Consider the following 22,643-nt stretch of genomic DNA (forward strand, 5'->3'; position numbering starts at 1 on the left):
AATGAGTACAGGCCTACTTACTCAACTTCCCCTCAAAGAAAATCCCTCTATACCTGGGATCAACTTAACGAAATGCCTACAATGCCCAATATATCTTTCCTTAGATGAGAGGACCGAAACCATTTAAAATATTCTCCTGATGTGTTCTAACTATTCAAGGTCAAGTCAAAAACAGTCCCAGAGAACCAGTCAGCTTTGTGTAATGAAAAAAAGAGGGTCAGTAGCTGCAGGTATTGCTTTTTTTGGGGGGGGTGGGGAGAAGAAAAGAGAGAACACATTGAGAAGGAAGGACATTCAGGGTGACCTCAGCCAGTGCAGCAATTGAACCTGCATTGTTGGCACCACTCTGCATCACAACTTGCACTATTTTAACAAGATCTCCCTGTTGATACTCAATTCCCTTGGAAGTAAATCCAACGTTTGTCATTTCTACTATCTGCTGAACTTGTATCCTAGCTTTGCGATTCACGCACAAGGACCCCAAATCCCTCAAAAGAGGCACAACTTTTGGCAAAATGGATTCTCTCAAAAGTGAAAAGATAGAGCAAGCAAACCCAGAGGTTCCGAGGTGACCAGATATAGAAGTTAAGTGTGCTTGTCAGATGTAAAGTTAAAAAAAAACTGAGAACCAGGCTGAAGGTTCAGAGGGGTGGTGATAAAGTAAATAAGAGAAGCAACAAGGGAGTTTGGAAAGAGACTGGCAGCCAACATAAAAAATGAATCCCAAAGATTTGTATTGGCAATTAATATTTAAAACCAGTATAGCTGTTTAGGGACCAAAAAAGAAATTTGCACATGGAGGCAGTGGGCACAGCTGTGAATTAAGTGAAAACTTTACACCAATGTTTCCAAGCATGATGACCATGGTGACAGGGGAGGAAATGTAGGCACTTCAAGGCTTTAAAATTGAAAAAGTGGTGATATTGGATAAGCTTTCAATACCTAATGGTAATGATATAATGCCTCCAAGGATAAATGAGGGAAGTAAGCATGGAGACTACAGCAGCCCTGTCCACAACCTTTCAGTCTCCCTTGGGCTTGGGTTGGTGACAGAGGATTGGAAATTGCAAATATTACACCCTTGTTCAAAAGAAAGTGATGCAAGGATAAGCCTCAGTACAGGCCAGTCAGTTTAGCTTCTGTGGCAGGTAAATTTCTGGAAACAATAAATTGGGTAACAATAAACGAAAGATTCATTACATTAGTCCTTTGGTAGAGGGGGTTCCCTTGAATGCGGCATGAATCAATTTGGGTCTATATTTCCTGGAGTTTAGAAGAATGATAGGTAATCTTCTTGAAACTTACAAGATTCTGAAAAGGCTCGACATGTAAGTGGTAGAGATCATGCCCACATGCTAGGGACTGTAAGATACTGAGGCGTGGTCTCTGGATAAGTAGTTGATCACTTAGGACCAAAATGAAAAGAGTATTTTCACCCAAAAGAATTGCTTATTTTTAGAATTCTCTGCCTCAGAGGAAATAGAGTCTCCACCACTGATGACATTCAGGACTGGTACATTAACAAGTCTCAAGGAATTGTAGGAGCAAACAGGAAAGAAGTTATAACCCAAGGTCAACCATGATAACATTGAATGGCTGAGCAAGCTGACAAACCATTTGATCATGAGAAAATTGTCAGTCACATGGATAAACGTGGGTTAATTAAAGAAAATATGCATTTATTTCTTTAAGGAAAATTGCATCTATGGAGTCAGAATTTTTGGAAGATGCAACAGAGGGTTGATAAGGGCAATGCAGTTGATAATAATGTACTTTGATTTGCAAAAGATATTTGATACCACAAAATTGACTTGTGCCCAAAGTTGGAGCTCACTGCATAACTGTCAGTTTCAACATGGATGTGGAATTCACAGCAGGATACAAAGACGAATGGTTAAAAGATGTTTTTGGGCTAAAGGTAGAATTCTGATGGTATCCAAAGTGTTGAGGTCCTTGCTTTTCCTGATACATATTAATGGCCAAAACCTTCATCCCAAAGTTTGTTGAAGTATATGAAACTTAATGTTGTGTAATGGGAGGTAGCCAGTACAGAACTTCAAATTGACAAACTGGTCAGATGATCAGAAAGATGGCAAGTGAAGTTGAATGCCGACAAATGAGAGGCAATTAATTTTAGTCAGAATAACAGACACAAAATTGCAGATACAATTCTAAATGGAGTGCAGAAGAGGCAACATGTATCTGTGTTAGTAGGAGACACAACGGCACAGTAGTAATTTCAGTGGACAAGCAATCCAGAAGACCAAGTTAACACCTTAGAGACATGGATTCAAATCTCACAGCAGGAACTTAACTCTGACAGTAACAGGATAAGATTCTGTTGAAGGCACATTAACCTAAAACATTTACTTTCATCCAGAGATGATCACCATCTGTTGAGGATTCCAACATTTTTTTGTTTGAGAGATTCAGGACAGATTAGTTTGCTTGGTTGGATCCCTTAACAGTCTTGCGGTTATGAAATGCATTCTAGCACTCTGCAAGGTTAACAAAGATAAATTCCAAATCTTGTGGTCTCAATCACAAAAAAGTCAATGATAGATTTGCTACTAATACTACGTTGCCTTCAACTCGGGCATATTTTATTAATCTTCATGACTACTTGGTCAAAATAGTGCAAATTCCAAGATCATGAACTGTAACAATTCACAAGCGCAATCATCTTTATGAAGCAGCTAGAAATTTGTGGTGCTGTATGAAAATACGGAGGCAGAATGCCTTTTGTTAAAGAATACCCAAACAGTGTTACATTTTGTCAATTATTATTCCATTCCTCTTTCTAAATTCAATTAAAAAGCAGTAATACACCAATGTATTGGCATGTCAAATTACAAGAGGTTTGCTCATGCAGATTAGCAAGGTCATCTCAATCACAGTGGTGACATTAACAAGTCACTGCCTGTACTATGCTTCAAATTTCAAGGAAATTAAGCACTTTTTGCTGGTTCTTACATGCCATAAGAACAGATACATTTCAACCAGGTAATGGTTGCCTGTATGATTGATTACAGAAACCACAAATAGATCTATGGAGAACGCTCTCAGGATGAACAAAAAATGTTCAATACAAATGGTTCGAGGGTAATCTAAAACAAGAGCCATACAAACTTCTGCATTACAGACCTCTAAGAAAATAACTGCAACTCAACAGGTCCATGTGGAGGCATGCAATGAAATTTGAAGCAGCACATTTCAAGGGGTAATACATTAAACCCTCAATATCAGACAGCCCAGGGAATGGCCAGAGGTGTCACACACTCAGAAGTACCTTATATACCCAAGCTAATATGAACTGCCAGTCGTGTACAACCATGCTGATTCTGCATCATACTCTCCAGTCATGAGAACGCACACAGAACAACTAAATTACTTATGCTTAGACATTTTGAACAGTGTGGCATTTACAACCATACAAGACTGATCACACTTTCCATAGTAGTGACAGGAAGGAAAAATTTAATGTACACATTACACAGCAAAATACACCCTTCCCAATGTGAACTCCAAATGTGTATCATAAGTTATGCATGAATAAGATTAGCTACCAACCTTTCAATCCAACCTTTGTCCATTTGTGAAGTACTGTCATCAGCTGCTTCAGGGAGAGCGGTCATCTTCAGCAATGCACAACCACTGGGATGAGACCAACACCAAAGCTGCATGTGGGTTATTTAGAAACATCAAAATGTAATAGGCTTTTATTTGGAAAAGCAAAGTATAAATTTAAAATAATAGACAGACACATGTACCATTATCTGTCCAAAACCCACTTCATGTGTTACACAACATCTTTATTTCAGAGATACAACCCTGAGCATTTCATAGATATAAAAAAAAAGGAAAACAGATTTAAAGAGTAATAATTTATGGAATTTGAAGACAGGTCACTGAACGTTAACTGTATCTCTCTCCACAAATACTGTCTAACAAGCTGTGAATTTTAAACAATTTCTATTTTCAGATGAAGGATGAATGTTTAAGGAATGAATATTCGAGTGTAGGATTTGGTAGTTAAAGATACTTCTCACAACAATAACTAAAAAAAAAAGGGTGCAATGCACAAGAGCTTGGAGTGCGCAAGATGGAAGGAATTGCAAACAGCAAGTTACAGGTATGGAGTGGAATCTTCAGTCAGCAGTGGATACAGGAACAGACACACACAGATGCACAATGATGTGATCATGCCAGTTTAGTCCTAAAATTCCATACCATTTTGAAGATAAATTGTGACAAACTACAATGGTTCAGTTCTTTCAGATGATCACTGGTTGGGCTACACATCTTCAGAAGCCCCTAGTTCTCCCCCTCACTTTGCAATGACAGCTCCCTGCGAATTAAACAGATTTCTTTTGCACAGCTACTCCCCAGATCAGAGACAAGATTAGAGTGGTGCTGGAAAGGCACAGCAGGTCAGGCAGCATCAGAGGGCAGGAAAAATCGACATTTCAGGCACTAGGAATCAAAGAATCAAATTCCTGATGAAGGGCTTTTGCCCAAAACGAGATTTTCCTGCTCTTCAGATATTGCCTGACCAGCTGTGCTTTTCCAGCACCACTCTAATCTTGACTCTGATCGCCAGCATCTGCAGTCCTCACTTTCACCTACTCCCCAGATCTGCCAATTGATCTTTCCTGCACATAGCAAGATTTCCAGTTGGTACTCAGGCTTTGAATAATGGGCCAAAACAAAAATAGTACAACAAGGCAGTCTCCTGACTCCAGATAAAATAGTTGGGGGGGGGGGGGGGGGTGGAGTTTACAGCGGTGGCCCTTGGTGGAGGGCGCAATTGGATGAGGATAGAAATCAGAAGGTTGCAGAACTGGATGAACTGAGTTAGGGAGGGGTGAGGCCACAGGAAGAGATGTAAAATCAAATCACTGGGAGTCATCATCCTTCCTAAATTTGAACTTTTCCCCCAGTAGTGGTATATATAGTCTTAGTTTAAAAGATTCTTGTTAAAGTCATTACAAATTAACAGATAACTTGTGGCAATATCGTTAATTCTGTGCGAAGTTATCACATTCTCAGTGCTCCAACTTCTGCCCATTCTGTGTACACGCACTTAAAAAAGTTTAACCTACTCAATTCTTTAAAGGCTTTGAGAAAAACAGTGAATAACTGTTGAGAGATTTACAAAACAGATCACAAAGGAAGTTACTGACAGCACCTAAGGTAGGTTTACGGTTGAGCAAGTAGAAGAAACATTAAGCAAAACTTACAGGAATTCCTTTTCCTTTGTATTTCTTTATGTCATCATCAGTAACAGATAAAGGAACAGCAAAGAACTGTGGAAGTCTGCAACCAAAACAAATCAATTCCTCTTAAAAATACAGAATTTACTGAACTTGACAAAATAGGCTACAATTCACTCAGGCAAGTGCATGGTGTTGTGAAGTTCAAATAGCTTCCTTTCCTTTTAATACTTTGATATAAAATTTTCTCCAAATATACAGAAAGAATTGTACTTTTCACCTAGTCCCTCATCCTTTTCCAGTATACTTCACTTTCATTTTAAAAGCTACAATGAATTTATCTCCCATCACTGTATGATCTAGCAGGGGGGGGGGGGGGGTGGTGTGGAGAGAAGGGGGTCAGAACCCAAGAAATCAAAACATGACTAAAATTTCTCAACTTCTCCCATAAAACCATTAGAACTGGGAAAGGTGTAGACCATTCAACCTCAAACCAGCTGTGCCATTCAGACACCCCTCACATCCATTTTCTTGCCCTTTCCCCAGAAGAGATTCCCTACTGATCATGAATCGGTCTTAAATATATGCAAAGATTCTGCCCCCACAGCTCTGTGGAAAGGAGTTCCAAATAACCTCAACCCACAGAAGAAATTCCTTCTCATCTCAATCTCTTAAACTGATGCCCCTTTCTTCTGAGACTATGCACTCTAGTCAAAGAATCTCCCAGGAGGGGGATTTTTTTTTTTATTCACTCATTCACTCACAGGATATCAATGGCAAGGCCAGCATTTATGGTCCATTTATGGTTAAGAGTCAACCACATTGCTGCGGGATGGAATCACACATAGGCCACACCAGGTCAGGAAAGCAGTTTCCTTCCCTAAAAAGGACATTAATGAACCAGATAGGCTTTTCCTGACAACCAATGGATTAATGGTCATCAGTAGGCTCTTAGTTTCAGATTTGTGTGTTTTTTCTGACTGAATTAAAATTTCAAAATTTGCCATGATGGGAATCAAACCTGGGTCTCTGGATTAACAGCCTAGTGGTTTTATTGCTGGACTATCTCCCCCACAATTTACCCTGTCAAGTCTGTAAGACAAGTCCAATTATAATGTTTAAAAGGCATCTAAATGGGTATATGAATAGTAAGGGTTTGGATGGACATAGGTCACATGCTGGCAAATGAGACAAGATCAGATTGGGATTCTGGTCAGTGCAGGCAATTTGGATGAAAGGGCCTGTTTCCATGGCTGTGACTCTAATTCAAAAGGTTTCAAAAAAAAAGAGATCACCTCTCATTCTTCTAAATTTCAATGAGTAAAATCCCAATCGGTTTATCCTTTGTTCTCAAAACAATCCCTCCATACTGGGATCATCCTAGTGAACGCTCAATGAAATGCCTTCAAATGACATATTATCTTTAAAGGGACCAAAAATGGTCTCAGTGCTCCAGATATGGTCCCACCAGCAGCTTGTACAGTGAAGTAAGACTTCCCTATTCTTACATTCCAACTCCCTTGAAATAAAGGGCCAACATTCCATTAACCTTCTTGATTACCTGCTGCAGCTACGTTAGCTTTCTGCATAAATACCCACAAAGGCCCTTCATGTTGCAGCTTTTGTCATTTTTTCTCCATTTAATTATTGCTGTTCTTTTGTGCTCACTTCTAAAACAAACTTGACATTTTTCCACATTATACTCCATTTGCCAACTTTCTGCCCCTTTCTTAGTCTATCATTATTGCTGTGAGCTATTTGTATTCCTAGCACAAACTTTCCACCTATTGTGAAACTTGAAAGGGTTCAGAAAAGATTTACAAGGATGTTGCCAGGGTTGGAGGGTTTGAACTATAGGGAGAGACTGAATAGGCTGGGGCTATTTTCCCTGGAGCAGAGGCTGAGACCTTGTGGAAGATTATACAATCACGAAGCACTCGGACAGAGTAAATAGACAGTCTTTTCCCCAGGGTAGCAGATTCCGAAACTAAAGGGCATAGGTTTGAGGTAAGAGGGGAAAGATCTATATGGGACTCGAGGCAAATTTGTCAGACACGTATGGAATGAGCTACCAGAAGAGTTGATTTAATTAGAACATTGAAAAGGCATCTGGATGGATATATGAATAGGAAAGGTTTATTAGATTAGATTCTCTACAGTGTGGAAACAGGCCCTTCGGCCCAACAGAGAGCAACCCTACCAGACTTATTCTCCTACATTTACCCTGACTAATGCACCGAACAGTACAGGCAATCTTTTTAGCATGGCCAATTCACCTGACCTGCACATCTCTGGACTGTGGGAGGAAACCAGAGCACCAAGAAGAAACCAAAGCAGACACGAGGAGAATGTGCAAACTCCACACAGTCCCCCGAGGCTGGAATTGAACCTGGGACCCTGGTGCTGTGAGGCAGCAGTGCTAAACACTGAGCCACCGTGCCGCCCCATTTGGTGATATGGGTGAACTGCTGGCAAATGGAATTGGATTAATTTAGGATATCTGGTCAGCATGGTCAAGTTGGACCAAAGGGTCTGTTTCCATGCTGTACATCTATGACAAATCACAGATTGGGCAACTGCAATGCGGAACACCTACATTCTGTTTGCAAAAATGACCCTGACCTTCCAGTTGCCTGGCACTTCCACACAATATCATGTTCCCTGGCCAACATCCATGTCTCATGTTTGCTACAGTGCTCAGTGAAGCTCAGTGCAAGCTGGAAGAACAACATTGCATTTTCCACTTGGGAACCCTGCAACCTTCAGGACTCTAAATCAAATTCATTAATTTTAGGGCCTTGTTCCATGTCCTTGCCCCAACCCCCACACGCCAGGCCTTATCACATGGGCTGTACCACACACAACCCATTGTCAACTACAAATGGTCCCCATGAAGCAGATGTTTATTCTCCCAGGCTGACCATTATCCGTACCTTTGTCTGCTCAACGGCTTTCTCTCTGGGCTCCAACCTCAACCATTGTTTACTTCTTTCATCCTCCCTATTTTCAGTATATGTAATCAGCTTTTTCCTAGCTACAATCAGTTTTGAAGGATCATTGAACCCAAAATGTTAACTCTGCTTTCTTTCCAAAGATGCCACCAGACCCACTGAGTGTCTCCAGCAATTTGATTTTGTTTCAGATTTCCAGTAATCGATGGTTATTTTAATCAATTTAAATAAATGGATTACAATAATCAATTCTGGACATCAGTTTGTATCTTAGCAATTTATTGAAAATACAGTAACTTCAGCACAGCAAAATTAAACAAGATAATCAAATTGGTCTACGCCATAACCCAAAAGACCTCAGCCCCATGCACACAGAAGACAGACAAACATAGCTAAAAAGAAAATATCAAAACTGGCCAGATTGCTCAAATGATTTTCATAATGCATTGTTTGACAGGCATAGATGATAGCTTCCTGATTGATTTTATGAAGATGCCATTCAGGGTCACTTTTACAGTTTATTGACAAAGACGGTAATACATTGAACTTAGCTTTTTTATTGAGCTTCCAAGAGCTGCTTGGAGGTGGTTTAGGGGAGGGGGGAGGGGGGGGGGGGGGGGGGGGAGGGGAAAGCATTCAAGTCTTCATGCTGTAGCTTTAACAGCTGGTTTCCTTTATCCACAGAAACCCAATTCAAACTCCGACCACTCTCAGACAGACTGACCATTTCCTCCACATACCTCAGTTACTATTCAACATCTGCCATCTGCTTAAGTATAAAGGTCTTTTCAGGTGCTGGCTTCATTAATAACCTACTTCTGCTGTCTGTTTAAACATAATATCCTCTCTCTGTGGCAAAGCATCTGAAGAACATGGATTAGAAACTAGCCTGCAATTCACTTCCATACCTAGCCCCTCATATAAAGAAAAGCTTATTTGGTCTGTTTTCCTTTTCACAACAAAGTGTTATCCACAGTCCAAATGTTCATAATTCCCAGCTCCAAAAAATTTGATTTAAAAAAAATTTACAAAATCAGTGAAGTTCTCGAACACTGGTGAAATGAACAAAAATCCAAAAAATGTTATGTTATATCACGTTATTCCACATGTTATTCAAGAAAGAGGATGACTGAGGGAAAAATTTGAGCCTAGCAGAGATGTACATTGTAACGTGGTTGCACAAGATGTGGGCAGAGTCCGAAATTAATATTTTGCCGCTGTCTTCAGAAGAGGAGGATGGGTGCATTATAGTTGAAGAGGAGTTGGAAGTCTTCAAAAAAAAAAAAAAAATGAAGGGAAACACAGTAGAAAATGACCTCAGAGGGTGGATAAACCAGATATCCTAAATAAATCTAGTCCCATTTACCAGCACCCAGCCCATATCTTTATAAACCCTTCTTATTCATATCCCCATCCAGATGCCTTTTAAATGTTGTAATTGTACCAGCCTCCACCACTTCCTCTGGCAGCTCATTCCATGCACACAGCCATCTTTGAGAGAAAGGTGTCCCTTATATATTTTTACCCCTCTCACCTTCGACCTCTGCCCTTTAGCTTCTGACTCCCCTTTCCTGGGGAAAATACTTATTTATTCACCCAATTCATGTCCCTCATGATTTTATAAACCTCTGAAGGTCACCCCTCCGCCTCAGATGCTCCAGGGAAAATAGCCTCAGCCTAGTCAGCCTCTCCCTCCAGCTCAAATCCTCCAATCCTGGCAACCTCCTTGAAAACCTTTTCTGAACACTTTCAAATTTCACAGCATCCTTCCTGTAGCAAAGAGACCAGAATTAAACAGTATTCCAAAAGTAGACTAATAAATGTCCTGTAAGTTGTAACATGACCGCCCAACTCCAATACTCAATGCAAATAACAGCAAGCGTACCAAATGCCTTCTTCACTAACCTAGTCAGTCTGACCTCAGAGGCAGGCAAATTAAAGGAATCAATACTGGATTAACTAAATTTTTTATGCCAAGAGACAGTCACTTTAGGGTAGCCACACTTCAGTGTTGGATCAGCTGATTTTGGACAGTGCTCAGGGACAGAAGTGCGACTGCAAGTAAGGCAGGTAACTGGACCCAAAGGGCCGGCACACAAGAACCCAAGCATTTGTAATTGTCCAACAGGACTGAGTTCTTTCAGCTTTTCTAGATGACAGCAAAGGCCACAGGGTGAATGAGCTAAATGACAATGGCTCCATGGCATAGGAATCCATTCAGGAGCAGGGAGCAAGAAAGAATGCAGCACAATAGGGGGACAGTACTGTGAGGGGGAATTAACATCATTATTCTGCAGCATGCAGTACGAGTCCAGACCGCTGTGCTGCCTGCCTGGCATTCTGTTTCACAATTTCTGCTCAGGGGAGTAATAGAATTTACAGGGGGAGCCAGTCACTGTGGCTTATGTAGGTACCAATGATATAGGTGAGACAAAGGAGGTATTGCATAGTCAATACGAGACACTGGGCATCAAACAGGCAGAGCTTGGACAGTCAATCTCTGCAATATTATGGAGCCAAATGCAAGTTGCATAGAGCAAACCAGGTTAGAGAGATGAATGTGGCTCAAAGAGTGGTGCGAGAAAAGTGGGTTCCAGTTCATGATTCTTGTTAAGCAAGGTGTTGAAAGATTATTTGATAAAGTTTATTTGGGGTTCCAAACAGATCATTCATTACCTTATTAAATGGCAGGCTCAAGGTCTACTCCTGCTTCCTATGTCAGAAGTAGGGATGGTCACTAGTGATTGCATAATGATAATCATTCAGGTCTTCTCAGATACTGTAACAGTCCATATTCAATGCAAAAAGATTTGGACAAAATCCAGGCTTGGACTGACAAGTAACATTCACACCATACAAATACCAAGCCATGACCATCTCCAATAAGAGACATAATTTAACCATTGCCACTTGATATTCAATATTGTTACCATCACTGAATCTCCAATCAACATCATCCTGAGGGTTACCATTGATTAGAAACTCAAGTGGAATTACCATATAAATACAGTAGCTTCAAAAGCAGATCAGAGGCTAGGAATATTGCAGTGAGTAACTCATCTCATAACTCCCCAGAGCCTGTCCACCATCTACAAGACACAAGTCAGGAATACATTGGAAGACTCCCCACTTGCCTACATGAATGCTACCCTGGCAACATTCAAACAGTTTGACACCATCCAGGACAAAGCAGCCCGCTTGATTGGCACTCCACCCACAATAATCCACTCCCTCCACCATTGATACTCCGTAGTAGCAGTGCTTACAATAAAATGTACTACAGAAATTCAACAAAGTTCTTTAAGCAGCACCTTCGCAGTCCATGACCACTTACATCCAGAAGGACAAGGGCAGCAGATACATGGTAACACCATCACCTGCAAGTTCCCCTCCAAGCCTGTCACCATCCAGACTTGGAAATGTATTATTATTTCTTCACATCACTGGGTAAAAATCTAGAATCCCTTGCCTAAAGGCATTGTGGGTCAATCTACAGCAGAGGGACTGCAGTGGTTCAAGGTGGCAGCTCAACACCAACTTGTCAAGGGCAACTAGGGACAGGTAATAGGGAATTGGCTAGCTGGTCAGCACATTCACATGAACTCAAACAAAAAGCATTCTGTTCACAATATTATAGGAAGGATATAACTGCTCTGGTCAGAAGATCTAAGACCATTGCCAGGGATTGAAAATTGCTGCTAGGAGGAAACATTGTTCTCAGGAAAACAATTCTAAACTACCCAGAAGAGGTGCGGGGTGACTGGCGTACTAAGTAATGAGGGACTTGAATACATTGGACAAGGAAGACCTTCTGACCCAGTGAGAGATCAATTACCATGGGCACATATTTAAATTGACTCTAGAGAGAGTTGAGTGTACAAAAGGAAAACCCTTTTTCACCTCCATGATGGAGAGTGTCTAGAATCTGCTGCCCAGTTTGCGGATTGAAGCAGAAACCCTCAACTAATCTAAAAGAACCCAAATCAACATGTGATGTGCTGTAACCTGCAAGGCAACAGTCTAGATGCTGGTATGTGGCACTGACACTATCGGTTAAATGGCTACTTGTTGTGCTGTAATTTCTCCATGGTCCTACAAGTCTTCCTGTTTTGTCGGTGTTGCCTGTCTGGCCGGGAAAGCAACTTGCTATCAATGAATGGGGGGAGGATCCAGTCATTTTAGCCTTTGTAGGTTCCAACAGCATAGGTAGAACAAAATAGGTGGATGTGCATAATCAGTGCGCAAAGCTAGGCACCAAAATTAAGAAACAGGACATTAAAATGGCCAAAATCTTCACATTACTTCTTGAGCCACATGCAAAACCAGCAGAGGACAAGTTAGAGGAATGAACACATGGTTCAAGGACTTGTATAGAGACATGAGTTCTGGTCATGGCATCAGTACTGGGAAAGGAGGGATTTTTATTGATGGGACAGTGTCCATCTAAACAATGCTGTGGCTGATGGTCTGGAGTCACAACTAAATAAGCAGTCCAGATTTTAAACTAAATGAGGGCAAGGTTTCAATTGGGACTGTACAGTAAATCAAAGAGTAAAGACAAGGCCAGATAGAAAGGTCTTAATATGGGGAAATGATAAAAGAGAGCTGAAAAAAAAAGTGTTGCTGGAAAAGTGCAGCATGTCAGGCAGCATCCAAGGAGCAGGAGAATCGGCGTTTCGGGCATAAGCCCTTCTTCAGGAAGGTGTGCGTTCCTTGGGAATGCGATAGGTAGACGGAGGTTAAGGTGAGGGCGATAGACCGGAGAGGGGGTGGGGACGGAGAGGTCGGGAAGACGATTGCAGGTCAAGAAGGTGGTGCTGAGTCCAAGGGATAAAACAGACATTGGCAGGAAGGAATCCAGGTGCAAATCTACAAATAACTGATCTCATTGCTGTTTCTAGGACTAGTTATACAAAATTAAACAGCTGGATCTCCCCACAATATACAGATTGCACCTCAATTACTGACTGCAGCACTCATATTCTATGGTCATAAGAGATGCTTTACAATTCCCGTGTTCCATTATCGCCATTTAGGCAATTTTTTTAAATTGTAGGTAGGGGTCAGGAGACAATACTTTAAGTACTAGGAAATGGTTGATCAGAGGATAAAAATAGGATAGTTTTTTTGTGCTGTGCAGGCTCAATAATTACCTGGTACAATCTAGAATGACTAACTATTGGCTACTCACCTAGTGCTGATTTTATAATTTTCGTTAATGGAAATTATTCTGTAGGTTAGCAGACCTCCAGTGCGGTCCAGCTCTCCTCTCCAATCGTTTTTGCTTTCAAACATCACAGTTGGAGGATCATCTTCTATTCTTATGGGACCCACTGTGGGGGGGGGGGGGGGGGAAAATAATAACTTCTCAATGACAAAAAGACACCTGTACAGAACTAAAGTACCTCTGTGTATATAAATCAGATCATAAGATACAAGAGCAGGAGAATGTCATTCAGCCCATCAAGGCTGCTTGGGCATTCATTCAATGAGACCATGACTGAGCTGATAATCCTTAACTCCACTTTCCCGCCCTTTTCCTGTAACCTTCAATTATAGGGTCAGAGAGATGTACAGCATGGAAACAGACCCTTCAGTCCAAATTATCCTTGCTGACCAGATATCCCAACCCAATCTAGTCCCACCTGCCAGCACCCAGCCCATATCACTACAAACCCTTCCTATTTTATACCCATCCAAATGCCTCTTAAATGTTGCAATTGTACCAGCCTCCACCACATCCTCTGGCAGCTCATTCCATACATGTACCACCCGCTGCGTGAAAATGTTGCCCCTTAGGTCTCTTTCATATCTTTCCTCTCTCACCCTAAACCTACGCCCTCCAGTTCTGGACTCCCCGAACCCAGGGAAAAGACTGTCTATTTATCCTATCCATGCCCCTCAATTTTGTAAACCCCTATAAAGGTCACCCCTCAGCCTCCGACGCTCCAGGGAAAACAGTCCCAGCCTGTTCAGCCTCTTCCTGTAGCTCAAATCCTCCAACCCTGGCAACATCCATGTAAATCTTTTCTGAACCCTTTCAAGTTTCACAACATCTTTCCGATAGGAAGGAGACCAGAACTGCACGCAATCTTCCAAAAGTGGCCTAACCAATGTCCTGTACAGCCGCAACAGGACCTCCCAACTCCTGTACTCAATACTCTGACCAATAAATGAAAGCACAAGTTTTCCCACCTCAGATCTTAAATATACTTAAGGACCTAGCTTCAACAGACCTCTGCAGCTTCACTATCTTCAAGAGAAGTATTCCTTCTCATCCCATGACTCCCACACAAGTCCTGGTTCAGAATACACTTTCTGGCCCTACACACACACAAAAAAAAGGGAAACAACCTTTCTGCAACCACCTTGTCAAGTTCCCCAAAGAATCATTTATGGTCTAATAAAGTCACCTCTCATTTTTCTATATTCCAATGAGTACACACAACCTACTCAATCTCACCTCATAATTCAGTTCTTCCATACTCAGGATCAACTGGGTGGACCTTGTCTGGACTGCCTCCAATGCAGTGTATCCTTCCTTAGTTAAGGGGACTAAAATGGTATATGGTACTTCAGCTGTGATTTGACTAATGCCTTGTATTGCTTCAGAAAGACACTATTTTTATTTTTCATTTCCTTTGAAATAAAAGGCCAACATTTCATTTGCCTGCCATGTTACTTGCTGAATTCGGACATTAGCCTTTTGTGATTTATGCATCAAACTCCCAAAGCCCTTCAATGAAGTTTTTTTGCAGCCTTTTGCCATTTAAACAATATTCACCTCCTCTAGCCTTCCTTTCAAACCTTACATTTACCCAAAACATGGTTTAATTTCGACAAATAGCTACATACAGCTATTAGCACTGAAAATGCTCTGGAGTTCTACTGGGGAAATAGAAACTTTTATTTATAAAGGAAGTTACAAATGGATTTTTGGCAGTGCAAACTGAAAGGATTTCAGACTCATGAGACTTAGCAATATACAAAAAAGGAAGAAATACATTTATGTTAATGGAATTACAAGCAATTACAAGCATCTGTGACTAAAGAAAATTAAAACAAGTCAGCTCACCAAAGCAAGTTGCTGCCAATCAATTAGCAAACAGAACCTAGTATAAGCATTTCCACTGTTTAAAAATATTATTTGACTGTACAATACACATTCTTGTGTGATATTGCAAAGTTTTTATCTCGTTTTGCTAAATAATTGGATTTGTTGTGTACAGCTTTTTAAAAAAGTAAACACACTTACAGTGCTTAGCCAGTTTTAAAGCTTCTTTCTCAAAAAAATAAAAGACCATTGGGCCGAATAAGTCCATACCTGTGCTCAGGTTTCACAGATCAAACACTGCATGAAGCTGGTGAAACTAACTGCTCAAATATGTCACATAATCCACCTTAACTAAAAATCAAGGGACTCTCCAAGGGACAATGCTAAGTGATTACTGTCAGAGGGCAATTCTACCTTTTGGAATGACATGTTCAGCAAAGGCCCCATCTGCCTGCTGAAATAGATATAAAGGACAGACAGTGGATGATAATTGCAGTTGTTAGTCATCAATCCTCTCAGCTCCAGGACATCTCTGCAAATGGTCCACAAGGTTGTTCAGCACATTTATGATACCTCGGACATTTTTGTAAAAATGTGCTCATGGGATGAAGGTATCATCTGCTTGGCCAGCACTTATTACCCATCTCCAATAGTCCTTGAACAGAATGGTTTGAGAACCCATTTAAGAGCATATCAACCACACTGTTATGGGTCTCCTGACACATGCTAGCTAGACCAGGTGAGGATCAGAGATTTTCTTTCCTAAATGAGGTGATGAACCAAATGGATATTTATGACAATGGTTGACATTAGAACAACTTTTAATTCCAGATTTTTATTAATTCAAATTTCACTATCTGCCATGGTGTCATTTGACACATGTCTCCAGAACACTCGCCAGGGGGATGGATTACTAGTGAAATGACAACTACAGTTACAACATATCCACATAAGATCATTCAGCAATGGCCTGATAAATCACAGAATATCTATTGTGTGGAAACAGGCCATTCAACCCATCAAGTCCACACCAACTCTCCAAACCACTCAGACCTATTCCCCTGCCCTATCCCTGTAACCCTGTATTTCCCATGGTTTATTCACCTAACCAGTATATCCTTAGACATTATGGGAAACTTAGCATAGCCAATCCACCTAATCTACACATTTTTGGACTGTCGGAATAAGCCAGAGTACTGGAGGAAATCCACACAAACACGGGGAGAATGTGCAAACTCCACACAGACAGGCAGTCTGTCACCAAGGGTGGATTTAAACCTGGGTCCCTGGCGCTGTGAGGCAGCAAAGCTAACCACTGAGCCACTGCGTTGCCCTGGAAAGTAACATTTGTGCCATAAGCATCATGAAACGACCATCTCCAAGAGAGAACATAACCATTTCATTGCATTCAAATGGCATTGCCATCACTGGATACCCCACTAGCATTGCCCTGAGGCTTACTGTTAACCATAAACTGAACTGAACTGAACTAGCCATGTTTTTATTGTGCCTACAAGAGTAGCTCAGAGGCTGTAAATACTACATCAAGTCACTCACCTTCTGGCTCCCCAAAGGCTGTTTAGCAATTAAACACATAAGCAAGTTGACTCTCCAACATTCAAGAAACCTGAAACCATTTAGAGCAAAACACACTTAACTATTACTCCATCCACAATACTCAACATAAACTCTCTTCCCTACTAACACACCAGTGAGGTGTGCCAACTATAAGATGCATTGCAGCAACTCTCCCAGGCTCTCCAAGGCACTACATCCAGAACCAGTGCATGGGAAAATGACTACCTGCAAGTTCTCCAAGTCACATAAAACTACATTATGAAGGTGCCAAAATTGGACTGGGTGGACAAAGTCAGAAGACTTCACCCAAAGGAGTAGTGCTCTGAAAGCTTGTGACTTCAAGTAAATCTGTTGGAACTATAATTTAGTGTTGTGTAACTTCTGACTTTGGAAATATATTGCTGCTTCTTCAGTACATCTGGGTCAAAATCCTGACGCTCTCTCAAGTCCCTTCACTCCACGGACAACAGCAGTTCACAACCAATCTCAAGTGCAATTAAGAGATGAGCACTGAATGTTGGCCCAGTCGATGTTCAATAAATATTTGAGGAAAAAAAAGTGATAGAGGGGCTTGGAAGCATTTGAAGGGATTTGGTGTGATATTTCCCTGACACTTGAATTGGCTATCATGGTTTGCAATAGCCTCATCTCATGTTTCTACACATGTCCTTTACATAAATAGCTCAGTTCAAGAGTTAGGAGAATGGTTATTCAAAAGAGAAGAGTTACCTCGATGGAGGATAAGAACTTAACCTGAAGTCACCAAATACAGGTCATAATCATAAGTGCGCCTTAAGAGCACATTGTTTAGCACACCAATAAATGTTAAACGTCCCACAAAAACCAACATTGAGACAATGGATTGAGATAGAGACTGAATCAATACATCATTACAGACAATCTTAAGTGGAATTTGAAATCACTGGGCTGGTGCCAGCTCTTTACAGTATCCTTTGATATTGATATTCCTTTCTAAAGGTGTCAAATTCATTGTTTAACCAATGCAATAATTTGAATAAGTAACAACTTGTGATAAAGCAATTTATATCTTATTGACCCTCTGAATTCTCTAAAAAAGAAAAAACACTTTCCTCATGCCTCATTAACAATCCATTTTTGTCATCTCTATTGGATTCTTCTTAAAAATAGCCATTTCTAAAAATAATGTTTCAGATGTTAAGATACCTTTTATGGGTGACTGGGCTATTGTTAACTCTGGTTTCTCTCCACCGATGCAGTGAAAGCTACTGCATTTTTCTAGCAATTTTTGTTTTTGTGTTTCAGACCTTCATTATTTCAGTCTTAATTTTTGGCATCATATCACCAAATTTTTCCAACCTTAGTAACTGGAGGTGCAATTTTAATAGAACCAGGTTTGGTTGCATAGCACACAATGAATGGGTAAGAAACTGGCTGCAACAATGACCCAAAACATACAAAAAAATAGTTTCAAGATAATCAGAGGATTTCTACAATATTACCTTTAAGACCACCTGCTGCACCAACATAAGGGAAAGCAAACAAACATTTTAAAGATGTTGGATTCAAACAATGGTGAACTATCCCCTGGATCAGCTGGAGGAAAAAAGAAAGCAGTTATCAATACATGTAGTTAAAATTTGCAAACTGTGTTGTTTTGGGAGTTATTGGGACACTGGCTAGGAGTGGGGTTGGGGAGTGTGGAACTGAGGTGTTTGAGAGTGTGAAAGAGAATGATTAACTCATCCTTTAATCATTTCAAAATAGGTAAAATGCACATACACAGATACACAGAAGTTGAACTGGCCAAAAAAAAAATGTTAAGGCTATATTTTCCAAAAGAAAAGTTACATTTTTCACAATAATTACATGTGTATATACACACACACACACACTTTCAGTGGGCACTGCTCCCATTAGCAACCAACCTATTCTCACTTTTCTCCTAGACTGCTCCAAAACAGAGGGAGTGCTTAAAGGTTGCACAAAGACAATGATATCCCTTCACCTCTGTAGGTAAAGTTCTTGTTCTCTGCTTGATATTGCCCCACAGATGAAACTAAGTTTAAGAAATCACTGAAATGTAAACATACCAAGCTTCTCCATAGATCTCCACCTTTGCACTCAACTTCACTATGTAGAATTCTTTGATACTCCAGTGGATCTTGGACTACATAGCCACAAGTGCTTCAACTCAGTCTAATGTGCAAGCTGGCATATTTTGTCAGTAGGCTATGCTCTTTACATATTAGAGTCGAAGGATTAAGTTTCTGATTTGGCAGGTTGGAAGTGGTCAGATGGTAGTGTAATGGTAATGTCACTGGAATAGCAATCCAGATCCCCAGGCTAATCTAATGGGGGCACCAGTTAAAGTCTCAATATGCCAGCTGATGGGATTTAAACTATTAATAAAATCTTGTATTGAAAGCTAGTTTCATTGTCTCAATTAATCACCAGTGTAAAGGCCACTGTGGCTCACGGATGTCCTTTATGGAAGAACATCTACCACCCTCACGAGGTTTGGCCGATGTACCCACAGCAATGTGGTCAAGATTTAACTGCCCTAGGGCTTTTGCCAGAACCCTCGATTTTCCTGCTATCTCAGATGCTGCCTGACCTGCTGTGCTTTTCCAGCACCACTCTAATCTAGACTCTGATCTCCAGCATCTGCATCCTCACTTTTGCCCTAAGAAATGGCCTAGCACATCACTCAGCACAAGGGTAATTAAGGTTGGATAACAAACATTGTCCAGTAACACCCATATCCTATGGAGAGATAAAATTAAAAATAACTCAGACATACAGTTAAGTGTGCATCTCAACATTGTCTCCAATAGATGGTGGATACAGTGTCTGACCAATTAATGATCAAAAACTACTTGATTCAGAAAAGCAATTGGGCTCAAGATTGGAATATTGACTGAATGGGGGAAAAAAAAAAAGAGAGGGGTCTCCACCTTCAGGTGCCCTTTCAGCATTTGAAAATTTCCGACGTTAGCAAAAACAAAACGGTCAGAGATGCCAGACTACCATTGTATAGCAGTTTTTCTCGTTCTTTCCCCCACACTTCTGCAACTGCTCCCTTGGGCATTCTGAGGAACAGCTCTAATCAGCGAGATCAGTGGGGTCCTAAAGGTGATCCTGCTGAATCCCTGAAGCTGAAAGGTGACCTGATAGAGGTTTTTAAAATCATGAGGGGCATGGATAGGGTAAATAGACAAGGACTTTTCCCTGGGGTAGAGGAGTCCAGAGCTAGAGGGCATAGGTTTAAGGTGAGGGGGGGGGACTTTAAAAAGGAATCTAAGGGGTAACTTATTCTCACAGAGGGTAGCGAGTGTATGGAATGAGCTGCCAGAGGAAGTGGTGGAGGCTGGTACAATTGTAACATTTAAAAGGCATCTAGGTGGATATATGAATATGAAGGAAGGGTTTGGAGGGATATGGGCCGGGTGCTGGCAGGTGGGAAGAGATTAGGTTAGGACGGTATCTGGTCTGTATGGACGAGTTGGACCAAAGAGTCTATTTCCGTGCTGCACATCTGACTACTTTCCGGGTAACTGCTGTTCTCTGGATACCATGAGGTATTTCAAACCAACCTGGTCATCGGCTTCAAACTTCATCTCAACAAGTTATCTGTGACTTGCAGGCAGACAACTAAACCAGCTGCTTGCACAAATATACATGCCTTCACACCAAGTCTAATACCAGTGTCAAATCCTGCACTGAGTGTGATATGGGGCAAGACAAATTATAAAAAAAAAGGACAAAAAAAGTATAAGCATTTCACAAGTTCATTGCTGGACCAATAGAATTCAAAAAAGGTAGTCAAGTAAACATTGATTAGACCATCTTGTAAGTACTCTGCAGAATTCCAGCCTTCACATAACAAAAGAAAAGGATAGGGCACTGGGAAAGGTGTTAAAAGATTTACAGAGGAACCTCAATTATCCGAATGACACAAGCAGGGAGTATTTCGTTCAGTTAATCGAATTCTGGATAATCGAATGCCAGATAACAGTCTTGTTGAGCATCAGGACCTTGTGATCTTGCCAAGTAATCAGATATTTGGATAATTGAATGCCGAATAATCGAGCTTCCTCTGTACATAAATGATACCAGAACTGAAAAGGTTAAAATCAGCAACTTGCAGTTGCAAAAACATTTAAAAATGTCTTAAGGCACTCACAAGTAGGTTCAACAAAATTTGAGGAGATGCAGGATCAAAGAAGATTTAAATAGAGATTTAAAATTGGAAGCATTTAGGTTGAAGATCCAAGAACAGCAAAACAACAGATATTGGAATTAGTTTTGATCTATGTCATAAGTAAAATATATTCAAATATAGCTATCCATCATACTGTGATGCAGGCACATGGAACAATGCTCAACATATTTGGATTAAAACATAGGTGGTCTGACTACAAAGTTTTCAGATGACAAAAATTGGAAGAGTTGTAGATAGTGAGGAAGATTATCAAATGATACAGCAAAATATAGATCAGTTGGAAAGTTGAGCAGAGAAATGGCAAATTGAGTTTATTCCTGACAAGTGGGAGATGATGCATCTTAGATTAGATTAGATTCCCTACGGTGTGGAAACAGGTCCTTTGGCCCAAAAAGTCCACACCAACCCTCCAGAGAGTAACCCACCCAATCCCATTTCCCTCTGACTAATGCATCAAAGTCAACGGGCAATTTAGCATAGCCAATTCACCAAACCTGCACATCTTTGGACTGTAAGTGCAAGAAGAAAGTATATAGTAAATGACAGAACTCTTAGGAACATTGAGCTACCGAGGTGTATGTCCATAGCTTCCCTCAAAGTGGCAATACAAATGGACAAGATAATAAAGGTAGCATACTGCATCCTTGCCTTAATTGGTTGGGGCATTGAGTATAAAAGCTGGCAGGTTATGTTGCAGCTGTACAAAAACCTTCAGTTAGGCCACATATTGAGTTGTGTGCAGTTGTGGTCAGCACACTATAGGGTGTGGACACTTTGGAGAGGATGCAAAAGAGGTTTACTAGGATGTTGCCAGGATTTGAGTATATTAGCTATAAGGGGAAATTGGATACACTTGGATTGTTTTCACAAGAACATCAGAGGCAACCACTCATTGACGGGCAACCTGAGAAATATATAAAATCATAGGGCGTGGATAGTCAGAGTCTTTGCCAATTCCACCCCCCCACCCAGGTGGAAATGTCAAATACTACAGGGCATAGTTTAATGTGAGGGATGTGGGGGTGGGAGTTAAAAAGGAGATGCGTGTGACAAGTTTTTGTTTTAAAACAGAGGGTGATAGGTGCCTGGAACGCACTGCCAGAAGAGGTGGTAGAAGCAAATATGACAGCAACCTTTAGGAAGCATTTAGACAGATCTGAACAGATAGGGAAGAGAGGAAGATATGAACTATGTGCAGGCAGATGGGAGGAGTTGAGAATGTCATCATTATTGTAGGCACAGACATGGCAGGCTGAAAGGCTCCTGTGCTGTACTGTTCCATGTTCTGCAGCACTGAATAATTTTAAACATAGCTTGAAAGATACACATAAAAAGGTAGACAAATTTGTAAAGAAGCTGATTGAATTGTATGAGGGGCAGGAAATTAGATAGTTAGTTTAGCTCTCATTTACCCTTCTAGCATCCTCTTCCTTCGTGTATCTTAACCCAAAGTGAAAGACTCGGAAATCTTTACAATATAGCAGAAGCTTCTCAGGAATTTTGTTCTTTACAGCACCTGGTAGGAGCGGCTTCTTTTTATCATCATACACTACAAAGAAAATCACAAAATCTTATGAAATTCTAACACAAAGCAACAAAACGTGAATGCTGATCTTCAGCCATTATTTTTGTAAAGCATAGCA

The 22,643-nt window shown here is 40.8% G+C and overlaps 1 protein-coding gene across 4 annotated transcripts in view; it reads right to left on the reverse strand.

Moving 5' to 3' along the window:
• mtmr12 (myotubularin related protein 12) overlaps positions 1–22,643 on the reverse strand; it is an 83,461-nt gene that overhangs the window by 28,719 nt on the left and 32,099 nt on the right. For all 4 annotated transcript variants that reach the window (XM_072572596.1, XM_072572586.1, XM_072572577.1 and 1 more), the window contains exons 5-9: positions 22,413–22,549; positions 18,278–18,371; positions 13,356–13,497; positions 5,241–5,316; positions 3,571–3,677 (exon numbers count right to left, since the gene is read on the reverse strand). In XM_072572596.1, coding sequence (XP_072428697.1) covers positions 3,571–3,677; positions 5,241–5,316; positions 13,356–13,497; positions 18,278–18,371; positions 22,413–22,549 — 556 coding nt within the window. The remainder of the gene's footprint in view (positions 1–3,570; positions 3,678–5,240; positions 5,317–13,355; positions 13,498–18,277; positions 18,372–22,412; positions 22,550–22,643) is intronic.

The sequence above is a fragment of the Chiloscyllium punctatum genome, chromosome 1 (genome assembly GCF_047496795.1).
Source record: "Chiloscyllium punctatum isolate Juve2018m chromosome 1, sChiPun1.3, whole genome shotgun sequence".
Taxonomy (NCBI): Eukaryota; Metazoa; Chordata; class Chondrichthyes; order Orectolobiformes; family Hemiscylliidae; genus Chiloscyllium; species Chiloscyllium punctatum.